At 43.1% G+C, this 15,748-nt stretch overlaps 2 protein-coding genes across 2 annotated transcripts in view; one reads left to right on the forward strand and one right to left on the reverse strand.

The window, feature by feature from the left end:
• The window catches only part of LOC124797927, a 50,382-nt gene extending 50,166 nt beyond the window's left edge, over positions 1 to 216 (reverse strand). Inside the window, exon 1 of the mRNA XM_047261060.1 lies at positions 118 to 216. Coding sequence (XP_047117016.1) covers positions 118 to 146 — 29 coding nt within the window. The 5' untranslated portion in view covers positions 147 to 216. The remainder of the gene's footprint in view (positions 1 to 117) is intronic.
• LOC124797926 (unconventional myosin-Ie-like) overlaps positions 1 to 15,748 on the forward strand; it is a 365,871-nt gene that overhangs the window by 146,378 nt on the left and 203,745 nt on the right. The window lies entirely within an intron of this gene.

The raw sequence follows: 15,748 nt of genomic DNA on the forward strand, positions 1-15,748 counted from the left end.
GCGCAAGTCCAAAGTCTTCCAGAGGAGCGTTACAAAAATGTAGTAAATTCCTGATATATCGCGAAAAAGTGTGGTGAGCAACTGTAGGTGAGTGCGCGTGCGTCTCGTCGTGTTTACCTGTGTACGCGGCAACAGCTGACGGACATGATGGGCGCGGGAGCGGAGGAGCTGGCCCTGTTTGCGTGGGTGAGCGTGCCGCTTTGCGTTGTGCGAGGTCGCGTGGCCGACTGACGGCGCAGCCCTCAGGACCAGCTGGTTCGGCCGCCGACCGTCACTCCCCCCTTCCACACCCCACCCCCACCACCACTCCCACCGCCTCCCCACCACTGCCGCACTCCATTTCTTTCGCTGCTCGCAATGTTTCACTTAACTGCCCGCTCCGTGGTTAGGGTGCGAGGCACATCACGGGAAAGGTCGGCCTTCACTGTCGTCTCTACCCTACCACGGCGTTATCACTAGATACAAGTCAGACGCATAGCTGCCCAACGCTTCAGTTTTAAAATCAGTCGAAGTAGTTTCCCCTGCAGCTTGGTTTTCGCAGCATAACTGTCCCTTCCTTGGAGGTACAGTACAGTACACAACACAGAACAATGCTTGCGGGAGTGAGCCGGGGACCAGGGAAACAGGCCTTCCCTGAGCTCAAATGGCTCTAAGCACTATGGGACTTAATATCTGAGGTCATCAGCCCGCTAGGACTTAGAACTACTTAAACCTAACTAACCTAAGGACATCATACTCATCCATGCCCGAGGCTGGATTCGAACCTGCGACCGTAGCAGCAGCGCGGTTCCGGACTGAAGCGCCTAGAACCGCTCGGCCACAGCGACCGGCCTTCCCTTCTCACCTTTCCGCCCCACGACTGCTCAAGGTCTGCGTTGTTGTCGTTATTGTATTTTTTTCATATTTACAATCATATTGTTATCTACAGCATACAAAATATACTATCGCTTGCACAATGATAGCGTAACATATTCGTCACATACATCCAGGGCCGTACCGACGTGGTGGCGAGAAAGGCCCCCGCCAAGGGCGCAGGCCACAAACACTGACCGAAAAAAAAAGAGAGGAAGAGACACAGTTTAACAACTGAAGAATGGAAATGTCAGACGTTCTAAATGTCAAATCTCAGATTGGTTAGTAGAATCAAAAAACAGTGTGTCCTGTATCTCCGAATCCAAGACGTATTTAACCGAAATTTCTTGCCCAGATGTTAGAGGGTCGTGTTGCATTTGCGGCATATGATTTGCAGTTTTTCTTTTCTTTATCGAATAGAACCTCGAGCTCCCGTTACACCGTAACTCTACTCTCTGCCATGACGACCTCTTTAACCTTGAACGTACGCTTATACTTTGAGCATTGTTGTCTGATAACAGGAAGTGTTTACTGCGGCAATTTTTTATCAGCTATTGTGTGGCTTTAGAGATCCCACTTCTAAACTGCGTAGTAAAGTGTGTGATGAATTGTAATGAGGAACAACGGGTTTCAACATCGAATTTATCACCAGGATCAGGCGTTATTGTGAAGCAAATTTCAGAGTCACGGTCGTTCGAGATGTAGAAGCAACACAGACACCACACTTGCTAGGTGGTAGCCTTTAAATCGGCCGCGGTCCGTTAGTATACGTCGGACCCGCGTGTCGCCACTATCAGTGATTGCAGACCGAGCGCCGCCACACGGCAGGTCTAGAGAGACTTCCTAGCACTCGCCCAGTTGTACAGCCGACTTTGCTAGCGATGGTTCACTGACAAAATACGTTTTCATTTGCCGAGACGATAGTTAGCATAGCCTTCAGCTACGTCATTTGCTACGACCTAGAAAGGCGCCATTATCTGTTGCTATTGATGTTGTTAATCATGTACCGTCAGACCGACGTTCACCTTTAACGGATTAAAGTTAAGTATTCCACCAGCTACGTCCGTTTTTTTATATTCTAATTTCCTTGTCCTGTTCCAGACCTCATGCCAGCCTGCGTGAGCTGAAACGCGTGCCTTTCGGCTTCCTCTATTCATACGGGTTGGCTCTCCTGCCAGCCCACAACATAAACAACGTCCGAAAAATGCGAAGTGGACTAGGAAAGTTTTCAGTGGCGCACAGAGCGGACGTTTCGAAAATATTGACAAGGAAGTAGTGACGTTTGTGCGCGAGAAAAACAAAGTATAATATAATGGTGGATGTCGTACTAAATAAAGCACGTAAAATTAGCACAGGAATGTGGTGTTCAATTTAAAGCTAGCTCTGCGTGGTGTACTAGGGTGACGCTCAGCTTCTTCCAGCATCGTATGTAGAGAAGTTGGTCGAGTAGCAGCGACGCGTAATAAGACTGTGAAAGGAACATGCTTACCTCGTAAGGCAAATCGGAAACGTTGACGAGACACCTATTTACTTCGACATGCCATCCTGTATATCTGAAGAGAATGGCGCCAAACGTGTACTGGTCCGCATTGCGGGCAGTGAGAAATCGCGAATCATCGTGAAGTTGTGTTTGCCAATGGAGGAAAGACGCGATCCTACATCATCATCCACTGTAAAACAATGCCAAAAAACAGCTGCCGCCTGGCGTCATATTTCGTTGCAACGAAAAAGTCTGGATGACCAATGAGTTGGTTATAGATGGGCTGTTTACTGTCTGGAGCAGAAGTTCAGATACTCTTCTAAAGAATGGCAGGATGTTGAGCCTTGATGATTTTAAAGGGCTTCTGACAGCAGCAAGGAAGGCAGAATCCTGAAATGAAACACAGATCTTGCCACCATTCCAGGAGGCATGACGTTGCAGCCACAAGTTTAGATGTAGTGGTGAGTTAGCCATTTAAAGACATCTGAAACAGGGTACAGCCATAGGTTACTTCAAGGTTGTCGAGCCCTGACCCCTAATGGGAAGTTGATGAAGCCTTCAGTATATCTGATTGTGATGATGATGATCGGTTTGTGGGACGCTCAACTGCACGGTCATCAGCGCCTGTACAAAGTCCCAATTTTTACACAGTCCAAATTGTTTACAAATCCAATCTGGCCACTGTCACGAACGATGATGATGGTGATGATGATGATGATGATGATGATGATGATGATGATATGATGACAACACAAACACTCAGTCCCCAGGCAGAGAAGATCCCCAATCCGGCCGGGAATCGAACCCGGGACCCCGTGATCCAGTGGCAGCAACGCTAGCCACTAGACCACGTTCTGCGGACATATCCGATTGTGGAAGGGATCCAGACTGCTTGGACACGCATATCTAGTGCATCAGTTGTATTGGCTTTAAGAAGTGCTTTGTAAGAAATGCGTTAGATGGGAATAAAGACGATGTGCTGTGGAAGAAAGCAAGATAATCATGGCAGTGGCAGTGAAACTGCAGATTCTTCGGAACATTCCAGTGAGGAGGTCTAAGTGGCATCTGTATCTGACCAAAGGAGGTCTTTATCTGATTTTATTTTCTGCGTACCGGTACTTTTATCGTTTCCTTCAGTTACCTGTAATAAGATATCCGTTTGCAAAATAAACTAGTTTGTGTATACTTGTTTTTCGGCAACTCTTTGTTGCACAGTGGTGAGTCGCCTTGCAATCGGTCTCTCTTTTTGTACGTAATTTATTTGTATCCAAAGAAAAAAAACTGGGCAGCTGTTCTGATACCAGCCAATTATATTGCTCACTTCGTCACTGCAAAAAGGAGATAAATTAGAAAATAGATAATTTATTAAAAACATTCTAAGTTTCATGCTTGGCAGCTCACTGGTTCTAAACGTCAAAAAGAAAATTTTCGTTTCAGTTGCTGTTAATTCTGAGGCACCACATTTTATTTGTTGTTCTGCAAATACAAAAATACTGCGGTGGTTCTATAACTAGTAGAACTATAAACAACAAAAATTATTCCTCATGTCTATTAAATTTTTTGCTAGAGAATAACAAATTCATATTCAATTAAAAAAGCAGAACTGACTTCTGCCTCCTACACAATTCTTGGGGATCAGATGCTGCAAAGTTCACTTAAAATTCCGTCTGCTGTTGCAAAAGAAATGCTAACATCGTGAACAGGTCTTCCTGTACACGCCTGCGTTGGCGACAGTGTTCCAACAGCGTCATTAAAGTCAAAGAAGTCAGTTATACGCATTGGAATCACATGGAATGGGTTCATAGCTTTATGTGAGCCTACAATTTTGTGTAAATCTTGCGGAATAAAGATCTTGTTTACCTTTCTTCGTTTCTCTGAAATTGCAGGATCTCTGTAACGTATCAGATACCTGTGCCCACTCACCAATAATTTTTGTGTTATCCCTTCAAACCGTTCCAGGCTGAAAGAAGATCTTGACGCACTGCTTGCTACAAAGACCATGCACCAACTAGTATTGAATGTTTGAAATATTTTCTCGATTATTCGGCACTTTGAACATGTCGACGGCTACGCAACAGAATATGAAAACACAGTAACGCTGAAACGCGTTTTGAGGACAAATGGCATTTAGAACTTTTGCATTTCCACTCTTCAATTAACAGAGAGACGTACGTGAGTTACCTTCGCCTCTTGTTTCCCTCTTGTGCCTATTGAGACGAAAGCCCTTCCTTTAGCCCACAACTTTATAAGTGCACGCTATTATTACGACGTCTTTTCTACGGTGTCATTTGGTGCAAGTAGCATTATAAAGAAACGACTACAGTACTAGCGAACAGACGTCTATCGACAGCAAGGTGTATATAGAAACAGTGCGCTTGGTTCACTCAGCTACCGCCTACACAATTCACTCAGGTTCAACAATAGAATTCTTGCTGCTGCTTCGCTACGGTATTGTATGATTTCTGAGGTAGGCGAGCGCGTGCTGAAGCAAATATACTATTTGACTGAAGGCTTCTAGTTTTTTGCGATTTCTGCTGACTCAGTACTGGAGCGAGACGCCAGTGTGGAGGAATCAAGCTAAAAAAGTGGAGGGAGAGATTTTCTTCCTCCCCCCATCGGTGTTCGTGTTCCCAAGTCTCCTTTGAAACAATCTGCTATGCTTTGGGGGGAAAAAAGCAGCAGCATGCTGTGGCTGATAAATAATAGTGCGTGAGTTGTTACTCGTTGTGCCTACAGACAGTTACATTCTGTTTACTTGAGTTGAATCATCGTGTAAAGAACGTAAAAGAAACATTTTCTCAAACTTCTTTCTTTTATTTCAAATTAATAATTTATGAACTCTTATAATTTCTAAGGAGCAAATAAAATGTTGCTCATTATAGATCGTAGTAATACCAATGTACAGCAACTATCATAATCAATAAGATAGTTTTCATTTTCCTTTTTTTTTTATATAGTTTACACAATTTGTAATATATTTACAACACTGATATTTGTTGTGTGCAGTATTTTACTTCAGTATAGATTATTAACTATTACTTTTCAGTAATGCTTCATTTTCATTAAACCGCTAGAGAGAGAGAGAGAGAGAGAGAGAGAGAGAGAGAGAGAGAGAGAGAGAGAGAGAGGGGGGGGGGGGTAGGCAGCTTTACAGTTCTGTCAGGAGCGCAATATCGCTTCGGTACGGCTCGGGGCGTCAGACGAATCCTGTACTAATATTTTATATGTGTATTATCTTTTCTTTCGGACATGTCCAGCATCTCGATGTGGCAGGGACTCAACAAGTCGTTGGAAGTACTGCAGAAATATTCCGTTGCAGGATTTTGTGCACGATTTGACACCTCGACTATTTCCCATAAATGTATTGGGGGGGGGGGGGTGCAAATACTTCAAATTGTAGACCGGTGACATGAGATCGTTGTTTGGGAAGATGAAGTCCGTGAATTACTGCAAGTGGTCTCCAAGTAGCCGAACGTAACCATTTCTAGTCAGTCATCGGTTCAGTTGGACCAGAGAACCCAGTCCATTCCATGTAAACTCAACCAATACGGTTATGGAGCCACCACCAGTTTGCGCAGTACCTTATTGACAAATTTGGTCCATGGCTTCATGGGATCTGGGCCACGCTAGAACCCTACCATTAGCTGTTACCAACTGAAATCGGGGCTCATCTGACCAGGCAGCGGCTTGTCAGTCGTCTAGGGTCCAACCGGTATGGTGACCAGCCCATGAGGGATGGTACAGGCGATGTTGGGCTGTTAGCAAAGGCACTCGCGTCGGTCGTCTGCTGTCATACCCCATTAAAGCCAAATTCCACCGCACTTCCCTAATGGATTCGATCATCGTCCATCCTACATTCATTTTTGCGCTTGTTTCATGTAGTGCTGTTTGTCTGTCAGCACTTACAGCTGTACGCAAACGCCGCTGCTCTGGACCGTTAAGTGAAGCCCATCGGCCACTGCGTTGTCCGCAGTGAGAGGTAATACCTGAAATTTGGTGTCCTCGGCACACTCGTGGATCTGGGAATTTTGAATTCCCTTACCATCTCCAAAATGGAATGGGCCATGCGTCTAGCTCCACCATACCGCGTTCAAAGTCTGATAATTCCCGTCGTACGGCCATAATCACACGTGAAACTATTTAATATGAATCACGTGAGTAGATATGGCATATTTCCGTCAAGGCAATGCCCTCTTCTGCGTTGTGTACGCGATACTATCGCCATTTGTATATGTGCGTATCACTATCCTATGACTTTGTTACCTCAGTGTATGTAGTGTACAACAAGTTGAGAATTTGGGTCGGACATGAAGCTTGCTCGGGTAGCCGAAGCGATTAAGGCGAACGCTCGCGTAAAGCGGGAAATCCGAGTTCGAGACCAGATCCGGCATAAATTTTATGTTGTCGACATTGAATTTATTTCAATGCCCGATTGCTGCTAATGTCGGAATTTAAATATCGTCAAACCCTGTACTTGTCGGCCGAGCAAACCTGACACAATTGATCCAAGTTCCATTCAAAGTGTCCCTAGCCCGCCTTCTCAGCGAACCATGGTGTTGGGATATGTTTGCTATTGCTTATAATGGACGTGTAGACGTCCAGTTGATCATGTGGAGACGACTGCGAGCTGCTTTGGTAGACACAGTCCTCCCGGTATCCTGCAAACAGGCAGGGTTCAATTCTTTTGTTTTCCACTCAGGGTACGTACGCATAATTTGTAGTTACCGGTCATCAGCTGATGAACTGGACCGCGTACGACCATTACGAGGCAGATATTCCATGTGTTGTGTCCCACGGTAGGGATCCTGAATGTTAGGATGACATCGATGTGGTGTACGAAGTTCGGCGGGCAACATACGGTGCTGATAAGCCTTCTTGACTAAAGTGATACTGTGCACACAGTCTAAGCCTGAAATGACCTTACGAGGCATGTCGACAAACTGCATTGCCCAGTTCACGATTGGAGATACAGCGAGCTCTAGTGAACTCCTCAGAGAACACATGTTTACCTTTATTTCCATTACCCAGGTAGGTATTAAAATGTTGAGAAAGACGTTGCCAAATTGTAGTATACCAGTTAGGTTCCTTTCGGAGTATGCCGATGCAATAGCTCCACACTGAACAATCATATACAACCGCTCGCTCGACGAATGACCCATACCCAAACACAGGAAAGTTGCACATGTCATACCAATATTCAAAAAAGGCAATAGGAGTAATCCACTAAATTACAGGCCCATATCATTAACGTCGATATGCAGTTGAATTTTGGAACACATATTGTGTTCGAACATTATGAATTACCTCGAAGAGAACGGTCTGTTGACACATAGTCAACACGGATTTAGAAAACATCTTTGTTATAAAACATAACTAGCTCTTTACTCAAATGAAGTGTTGAGTGCTATCGACAAGGGATTTCAAATTGATTCCGTATTTCTGGATTTCCGGAAGGCTCTTGACTGTGTACCTCACAAGCGGCATGTAATCAAATAGCGCGCCTGCGGAATATCGTTTCAGTTATGCGACTGGATTCGTGATTTCTTTTCCGAGAGGTCATAGTTCATAGAAACTGGTGGAAAGCCACCGAGTAAAAGAGAAATGATTTATGACGTTCTCAAAGGTAGTGACCTGTCCTAACCTACCTGTGCTGTTCCTTATCTGTATAAACGATTTAGGAGACAATATGAGCAGCCGTCTTAGGTTGTTTGCAGATGATGCTGTCGTTTGTCTAGTAAAGTCATCAGAAGATCAAAACCAATTGCAGAACGATTTAAATATGTGTGGGTACGAATATTGGCAATTGACCATAAATAAAGAAAAGTTTGAGGTCATCCGCATGAGTGTTAAAAGGAATCCGTTAAACGTAGGGTACACAATAAATCGGTCAAATCTAAAGGCCGTAAGTTCAACTAAATGCAGAGGAATTACAATTACGAACAACTGAAATTGGAAAGAACAAGTTGAAAATGTTAAGGGGAAGGCGAACCAAATACTGCGTTTTATTGGCAAAACACTTATAAACTGCATTTCAGTGAGTAATATATGTCCGTATGTGGTTTAATTTATAGGTTCTGAAGAAGATTCCATTACTGGAATCGAAACCTAGGTAAACGAGTAAAAATTACCTTGCAACTGAAGGCTGAAAAAATTGTTTATTTTCTGCACATTTCACAGTGTCTGACGCGCTGCATTATGTTAAAGATTTGTTAACTTATAAATGCAACAGATCTACTTAAAAGAGTGCCTACACTACGCTTTTCTGTACTCTTTTGGAGTAGTGCTGCGCGGTGTTGTGAAATCCTTACCAGACAGGATTAACGGAGTACATCGAGGAAGTTCAAAGAAGGGCAGCACGTTTTGTATTATCGAGAAATACGGGAGGGAGTGTCAGGGACATGATACAGGATTTGGAGTGGAAATCACTAAAATAAAGGTGTTTTTCATTGCGGCGGAATCTTTTCACGAAATTTCAATCGCTAACTTCCACCTCCGATTGTGAAAATATTTTGTTGGCGCCGACCTACTTAGAGAGAAACGATTGTCATAATAATATAAGGGAAATCAGAGCTCGCTCGGAAAGAAATAGGTGTTTATTTTTTCCGCGCGCGGTTCGAGTGTAGAATAATAGAGAATTAGTGTGAAGGTGTTTCGATAAACCCACTGCCAGGCACTTAAGTGTGGTTTGCAGAGTAACCTTGTGGATGTAGAAAAAGCACTAATTATGTAAGTCTTGAGGATGGTGCTAAACTTTTATTGAGCTCTTAAGATTAGCCGCAACTTGGATGCATTTCAAAGTAGTTTTTTCCTTGAAGGTACAATATCAGTTTATTGATAAACAGGCCTATCTGAAACATACAGCAGATATTCCATTTCCCCCACGTGGCAGACAACTGGAATCATAGTCTTATTTGAGCCATTCTAATTAAATTTACCGCATGTTCTTTGATCGACTTGCGGCGAATTCTACGATAGTTCTGTTGAGAGCTCAGTCAGCTTGTACCTAGTACCTTGAGTCTCAAGACACCACACAAATTATTACAATAATGATGGGCGTGTATTGTACTGTCCTTGACGTCGACTAGGTCTTCAGTTGTACATTTCTATCCTTTTCGCGACAGATAAGATAATGTCTGTTTGTTTCACACCTGTTATCTTTGCAGCCCCACTAGGTTACTTGTATATGTTTGAATGTGTACGCTGTTGTTCTTACTCAGTTGAATGTTTTAGATAGACGGCACATGAAATTCGTGGTCATCCTTTATCTTCCTCGCAGAGATAAGACATTCTTAAAACTTAATAATTAGTGGAATAGCCCTTACGTTTCCTTCATGTGGCAGATTGTGATGGCGTGGTTACACTCAGGAAACTGAACGTCTCATCTCCAGCTTCCTCACACTCCGGTGCTACAAGGCGCTTAATGCTAGCTGGTGCCGTCCCAGACCTGATGGTATAGCGTGGTCTTACGTCTTGGTACCATTATAGTCGCTTCATACAGCGCCTACTCCATTCACTTTGTATGAGAAAATGCTTACTCTGTGACTGCGAAACACAGTTCCGTTGTACTTGAAACAGCAGGATGGTCTCGTCTAGTTGAACCTTTCGTATTTCTCATGATAGCGCTTGCATTATTTTTCCCTTTCAGTTACTGGTATTGCACTGTGCGGCAGAGAACTGTCCAGCTTCACTGCTTGCTGTTTTGGTGTTTGCATAGCTCTTCGTCATTCTGCATATATGCGTTTCCTTGACCCCCGCCCCTCCGTTTTTTGCTCAGCAAGTGGAAGGTGGGCACGAGGGTCTTCCTGGGTTTGGGCTTCAGATAACTAGCCTCATAATAAAGGTAGCGGCTTGGGAGGCACAAGTGACAGTTTTCTTTTTCCCTGCCATTGTAAATACTGAATTGTTAATTTTACTTGACAGAGCCAATGGCCCTCTCCTCATAGAAGGCTCTCCTGGTTTAACTAAATCACTCGAGGCGAATACACGGATGATCCCTTAACAAGGCCACGGCATAATTCTAGTCCTTATTAACTGAGATGTCGACAGAATTGTAATGCAAACACGATTTCCTTTTTTGTCAGGTTAAATGGAATAAGAGAAGCTGTTTTCCACTTACTATCATTTTTCAGGTCGTAGAAAGGAAGAGCACAGTCCCTCAATTAGGAGTAAGCGTAGTAATGCACTACATAGTTCAAACAGCACTCAGTTTTATGGCAGATTTACTGTCGCTTCACTTACGCGGAACAATGACATTCGAGTGTTTGCTCCTTTTGTGTTCCCTTTCGTTTTCCCTTTTTTTTCACGATTTTTGGAATATGAAACTTGATACATTGTCATGTGTGATAAATGGATCCAGGCTAAAGCTATTCAGCCGGATGTTCCTTAATGTCAACTGAGAGTTACATACGACTGGCATCATATGGGATCCATGATTTAGTCTCAAGGTAGGTAAAAAGAGAGAAGAACTAGTGCAGTTAAGTCATAAGTCAAAGCAAAGCTGTTAGTGTTGCTTCAATTTGAAGAAGGTAAAATAGTTTCTTAATTTGATGTACTGGATTACGCCCTCCTAAGCTTTTCGAAAGGATCCGGAAAAAAGCGGCGTAAAATCTCGTTCAACGACGGCAACGCATTTGTTTTATAGGCTATCAAACAGAAACGTGTTATGAGAAATATCTAATCAGTACACTTCTGTGTTCAATCCCGCGTCCGGCCATCCTGATTTAGGTTTTCCGTGATTTCCCTAAATCGCTGCAGGTAAATGCCGGAATGGTTCCTTTCAAAGGGCACGGCCGACTTCCTTCCCCGTCCTTCCCTAATACGATGAGACCGATGACCTCGCTGTCTGGTCTCCTTCCCCAAAACCAACCAACCAACTTCTGTGTTCATCGTAACAGCTCGGATCCTTTCACCGAACGAGGTGGTGCAGTGGTTAGCGCACTGGACTCGCATTCTGGAGGACGACGGTTCAAACCCGCTTCCGGCCATCCTGATATAGATTTTCCGCAATTTCCCTAAATTGCTTCAGGCAAATGCCAGGATGGTGCATTTGAAAGGGCACGGCCAATTTCCTTCCCCAACCTTCCCTAATCTGAGCTTGTTCTCCGTCTATAATGACCTCTTTGTTGACGGGACGTTAAACATTAATCCCCTCCTCCGCAGATTTTTTCAGGTGCCTTTAAAACTCTCTCTCAGCACTGTTTCAAATTTTCTTAAGTGGCGATCGCTGCTGATCAAGCGTGTCGGAACAATTTTTCCGAGGAGGAATGCTGTGAAATCTTCAGCAAAGTGGGTTGAAGGGGTGAAACAGTAAATATGATTTAAGAGAATTGGTTTGAGAAGAAGAATTGGGGAAAGCTAGAAATTTGCATTTCTTTCTCTACATTCTCAAAATGATTCAACTGTCAGAACACTAAGAACCTTGTCTTTGAACACCCTCTGGTAACTTGATAGTGGAGTTTATTTCCATAGTGCTTGTACATTTATGTTAGGTCGTATTGTACCGACATCAAGCTCATTTTGGGTGCACAGATTCCTTTTACACAAGCTACTTGTGTGAAATCTACAGTTTTATGCCAAGCAAGAATGTCTCGGTAATATGTACTTGAAGTGTAACTTCTTTTGTTAGCAGGGAACTTCCCCCAAAAATTTTTCAGTTTCGTAGAATTCTATGACAACATATCTCCCGTCGCCTTATCGTTGTGGCAGTTTGACTGCGCTGCATTCATGACGTTATGCATATGAGATGGCCGGTCTCTTCCGCGTTTGGCGAGCCTCATAATGAATTAGCGGATTTTGTTTAATGCTCTGCTGCGCACGGCTTTCTACTCAGAATAATTCCGCCGCATGTAAGAGACCGAACGCAGAGAGCCGGAAATAATTTGCTGTAATCACAGAAAATCTAAATTAGGATGACCGAATTTAAATTCGAGCATGCGTCCATACAATGCTAAACTATTTAAAACAGTGCAATCTCATTCGTTTTGTCCCTAGTGTACAGTAATGTTTTCTCTATAAATTCTTGCAAAAAACTATTCAATTAACGAAAAAGCTGAAGCTACATTGTTCATTTGTTTCTCATGGTCGATTACTACATACAAAATTTCTTAGTGTAAAACTATGCACACTATCACTGACATTGGGACCTTGACGAGTATGCGTGGTTTTCATTTTGTGTACCAAACTTCCCGTTTGCTTGCGTAAAATATTGAATGGATATGCCTCCACAACTTGTAGGACTTGGAGCTCAGAATGAGGATAATATTTTGTGTTATCTGAGAAGTCCTTCATTGTTTAGAATGTATTGCTTACTAGGTACTGCTTTTCAAAATAAGTTTGTTCCCGTAATTTTTGTAATGCCCTTAAGTCATCCTGGTTCAGGATAGGTTTCTCAGTGTGAATCGTGCCAGATGTGTATTCCAATGTGGCTGGTGGACGCTCAGACAGTATGTGGTATATCACGCGGAATGTGTTCCTTAACGTGATTTTTAAGTGCAACGCTCTCCACCGGATGTTGGCGTGTCTGGCGAGCAAACGACACAGCTTGCTTACGAAAATGGTCTCGTATAAAATAGCTGCCTTAGCTCTCTCAGTAGTCTTGCAATCATTGGTCTGTTAAAATGTTGAACATGGGTGCGTTGAGAGCAACCGTTAATACATACAATAAAAGCAATTACAGCCCTCGGTCGCAAGAATGAAGTCTCTTTGATCTAGGTTTTGGCCGCTTCTAAGAGTGCCTTCATCAGAAATAAAACATTTAAACTGGCATGTCACGTATAAAATAATTATAAGTAATAATTATGAGTAATTGTGTTATGAGAGCAGGAAATTCAAAGCTGGTCGCACAGATGTGCATGACGTAAGTGGTCGAGAAAGGCATTCAAATGTGATACATGAATTTTTGGAACATGTCGAAGAAAATGTATATACGAGACGTGGATTCACATTTACCGAATTTTCTGAACACGTGTCTCAGATTTCAAGGACAACACTGTCACTGAGATTTTAGCTAACCGTAAGTGAATGGTGTGTACCAAAATGTCTAACTGATGTTCACAGACGTCGTAATAAAACTGATTATAGTGATATAGATGTACTAAACGATCTTGGGTCATAAGAAGTGTTCGATATCGCACCGAAGACATAAAAACCAAAAATCCACTACTGCATATCTGTGCAAAAATGTTTAAATGTCCACATTTATATATACTTAATGTAATTACAACCATGACTATGGACTTCTCAAAAAAGATAGACGATTAATTGTATTTTTATTATGAAATGTATGCTCCAAAGATTGTTTTGCATAAATAGGTCGATAAATGTTAGTAATTTCTTTCTTACATGTTGTTAGAGGTGAATCTTTGTTGTTCTGGGCAGTTGGTTGTATAAGTTTGAAAAAAATAATTGTAGTAAGGACTATGTGACCAACCTGCTGACGTCATCGGTCCCTAGGCTTACACACTACTTAAAATAACTTCCGCTAAGGGCAACACACACACACACACACACGCGCGCGCGCGCCCGAGAGAAGACTCGAACCTCCGACGGGAAGAGCTGCGCGAACCGTGACAATGCGCCCTAAACCGCACGGTCCGAGATTGAAGTGCGAGGATGGAGAACGAGTTGTGTGTGTTCCATTGATTTGTGTTGTGAAGTGAAATGACTGGAAATATATGTGTAATTCTGCAGAATTCATGTTACGTATATTATTGAAACATTAATCCGATGATCCTCTAGACTGTTATGGAAAGATAAACCACAGAAAGGAAACGCACAACGGCCCATCAGTATACAACAAAGAAGAGCAACAAAAAAGATGAGTATTTTTATTAACAGAACTGGTTATTTAAATTCGACTGTCTCTGTCCCTCGCTGCATTGTCACTATCTTTGCGTGGCAAGTGTTGTGAAAATGCGATCGGCTGCCCAAGCTACTAACTTACTCCGACTTTGGGCAACAAGAGGATGGAGTTCGGTCAGAACCTGAAAGAATGGATTCGACCTTGACATTTCTCGAACTGATGGCCAAAGAAAGAATGGGTTCGACCATTTAATAATCCTTGTTCTTTACCATGAATAGGGAAGGAAGGTAATGAATAGAGTCGTGACTGGGGACGAGGCATGGGTGCAATACGTGAACTGTGAAACTAAGTAACAGCCCAAATAGTGGATGCTCATTCATTTTCCCAATAAGCCCGTAAAATTCAGACGCTGCCAAACTGCGACTGAATTTTGACATCGAATTTCATGAGAGTACTCTTTAGAATACTGCATCAGAGTTTTATTGAGAGACTCGTAGGAAACTCTGGAGGTCAGTCCAGAACTAAAAGGTGTGGGATTATTAACGAAGGAATCATCCTGCTTTACAAGGCGTGACCCCATTCTGCGAATCGAACGAAGGGGGAAAAAATCAAGACTTTTTTGGCTGGATGATTTTTCCTATAGTCCGGACTTGGCAACGAGCGACTTCCATTTCTTCCCCAAGATGAACACCTCTCTGGCTACTCAACGCTTCCGTCCGGCGACGAACTCAATGATGCTGTCAGCGGTTGGCCGAAGCACCAGGCGGCACAATTCTTTAATGAAGGATTTAGAAGGTTGGTATCACGGCACTACACTTCCTTGTATTTGGGAAGCGACTGGGTGGACAAGTAATGACAACATGTATGTACAGCTGTATTCACATTTTAAGCACAAACCTTCAATCCTTTTCAAAGTACTCTCCACATGCACTAATACACTGGTCTAATCTTGTATTCCATTTTTCAAAACATTGTTTAAATTCAACTTTTGTAATTCTTGACAGCACTCAGTCATTTTTTCTACACCTCAGAAATATCAGCAAAACGCTTTCCTTTCATGTCGCTCTTCATTCTAGGAAAGAAAAAAAAGTCGCACGGGGCAAGTTCGGATGAGTATTGGGAGGTTGGGGAGAGGGGGGGGGGGGGGAGAGATACCATTTTGGGCGTACCGACAGGGCTGGAGGCTGTATGAGCAGGGGCATTGTCATGATGGAATAACTAGTCACCCAGCCACCACGATTCACGCCGCTCCCGCCGCACAACGTTGTGCAGTTTTTCAGAACTTCCAAGTAGAAAGCCTGGTTAACTTCTGACCCTGCGGAACAAACTCTGGACGGCTTCTCTCACATCGAAAAAACAAGCCAGCATTGTTGTGTTTAATTTCACCTGGTGAGCTTTCTTGGAGCAAGATGAACTTCCACTGGCTTGATTGCTGCTTTGATTCAGGTTCGTAAGCACCAAGTTTCGTCACGAGTGAAAATTTTAAAAAAAGTTTTGATCTTCTCGGGACTCTTCTTTCAAACCGCATCATGCTTCCACGTGACCTTGTTTTTGTGCATTGAACTCTCAAGCCCTCCACCATTTCTTCAGTGGTCCTTCGTTGATCTTCGGTGATA

Source organism: Schistocerca piceifrons, chromosome 5 (genome assembly GCF_021461385.2).
Source record: "Schistocerca piceifrons isolate TAMUIC-IGC-003096 chromosome 5, iqSchPice1.1, whole genome shotgun sequence".
Taxonomy (NCBI): Eukaryota; Metazoa; Arthropoda; class Insecta; order Orthoptera; family Acrididae; genus Schistocerca; species Schistocerca piceifrons.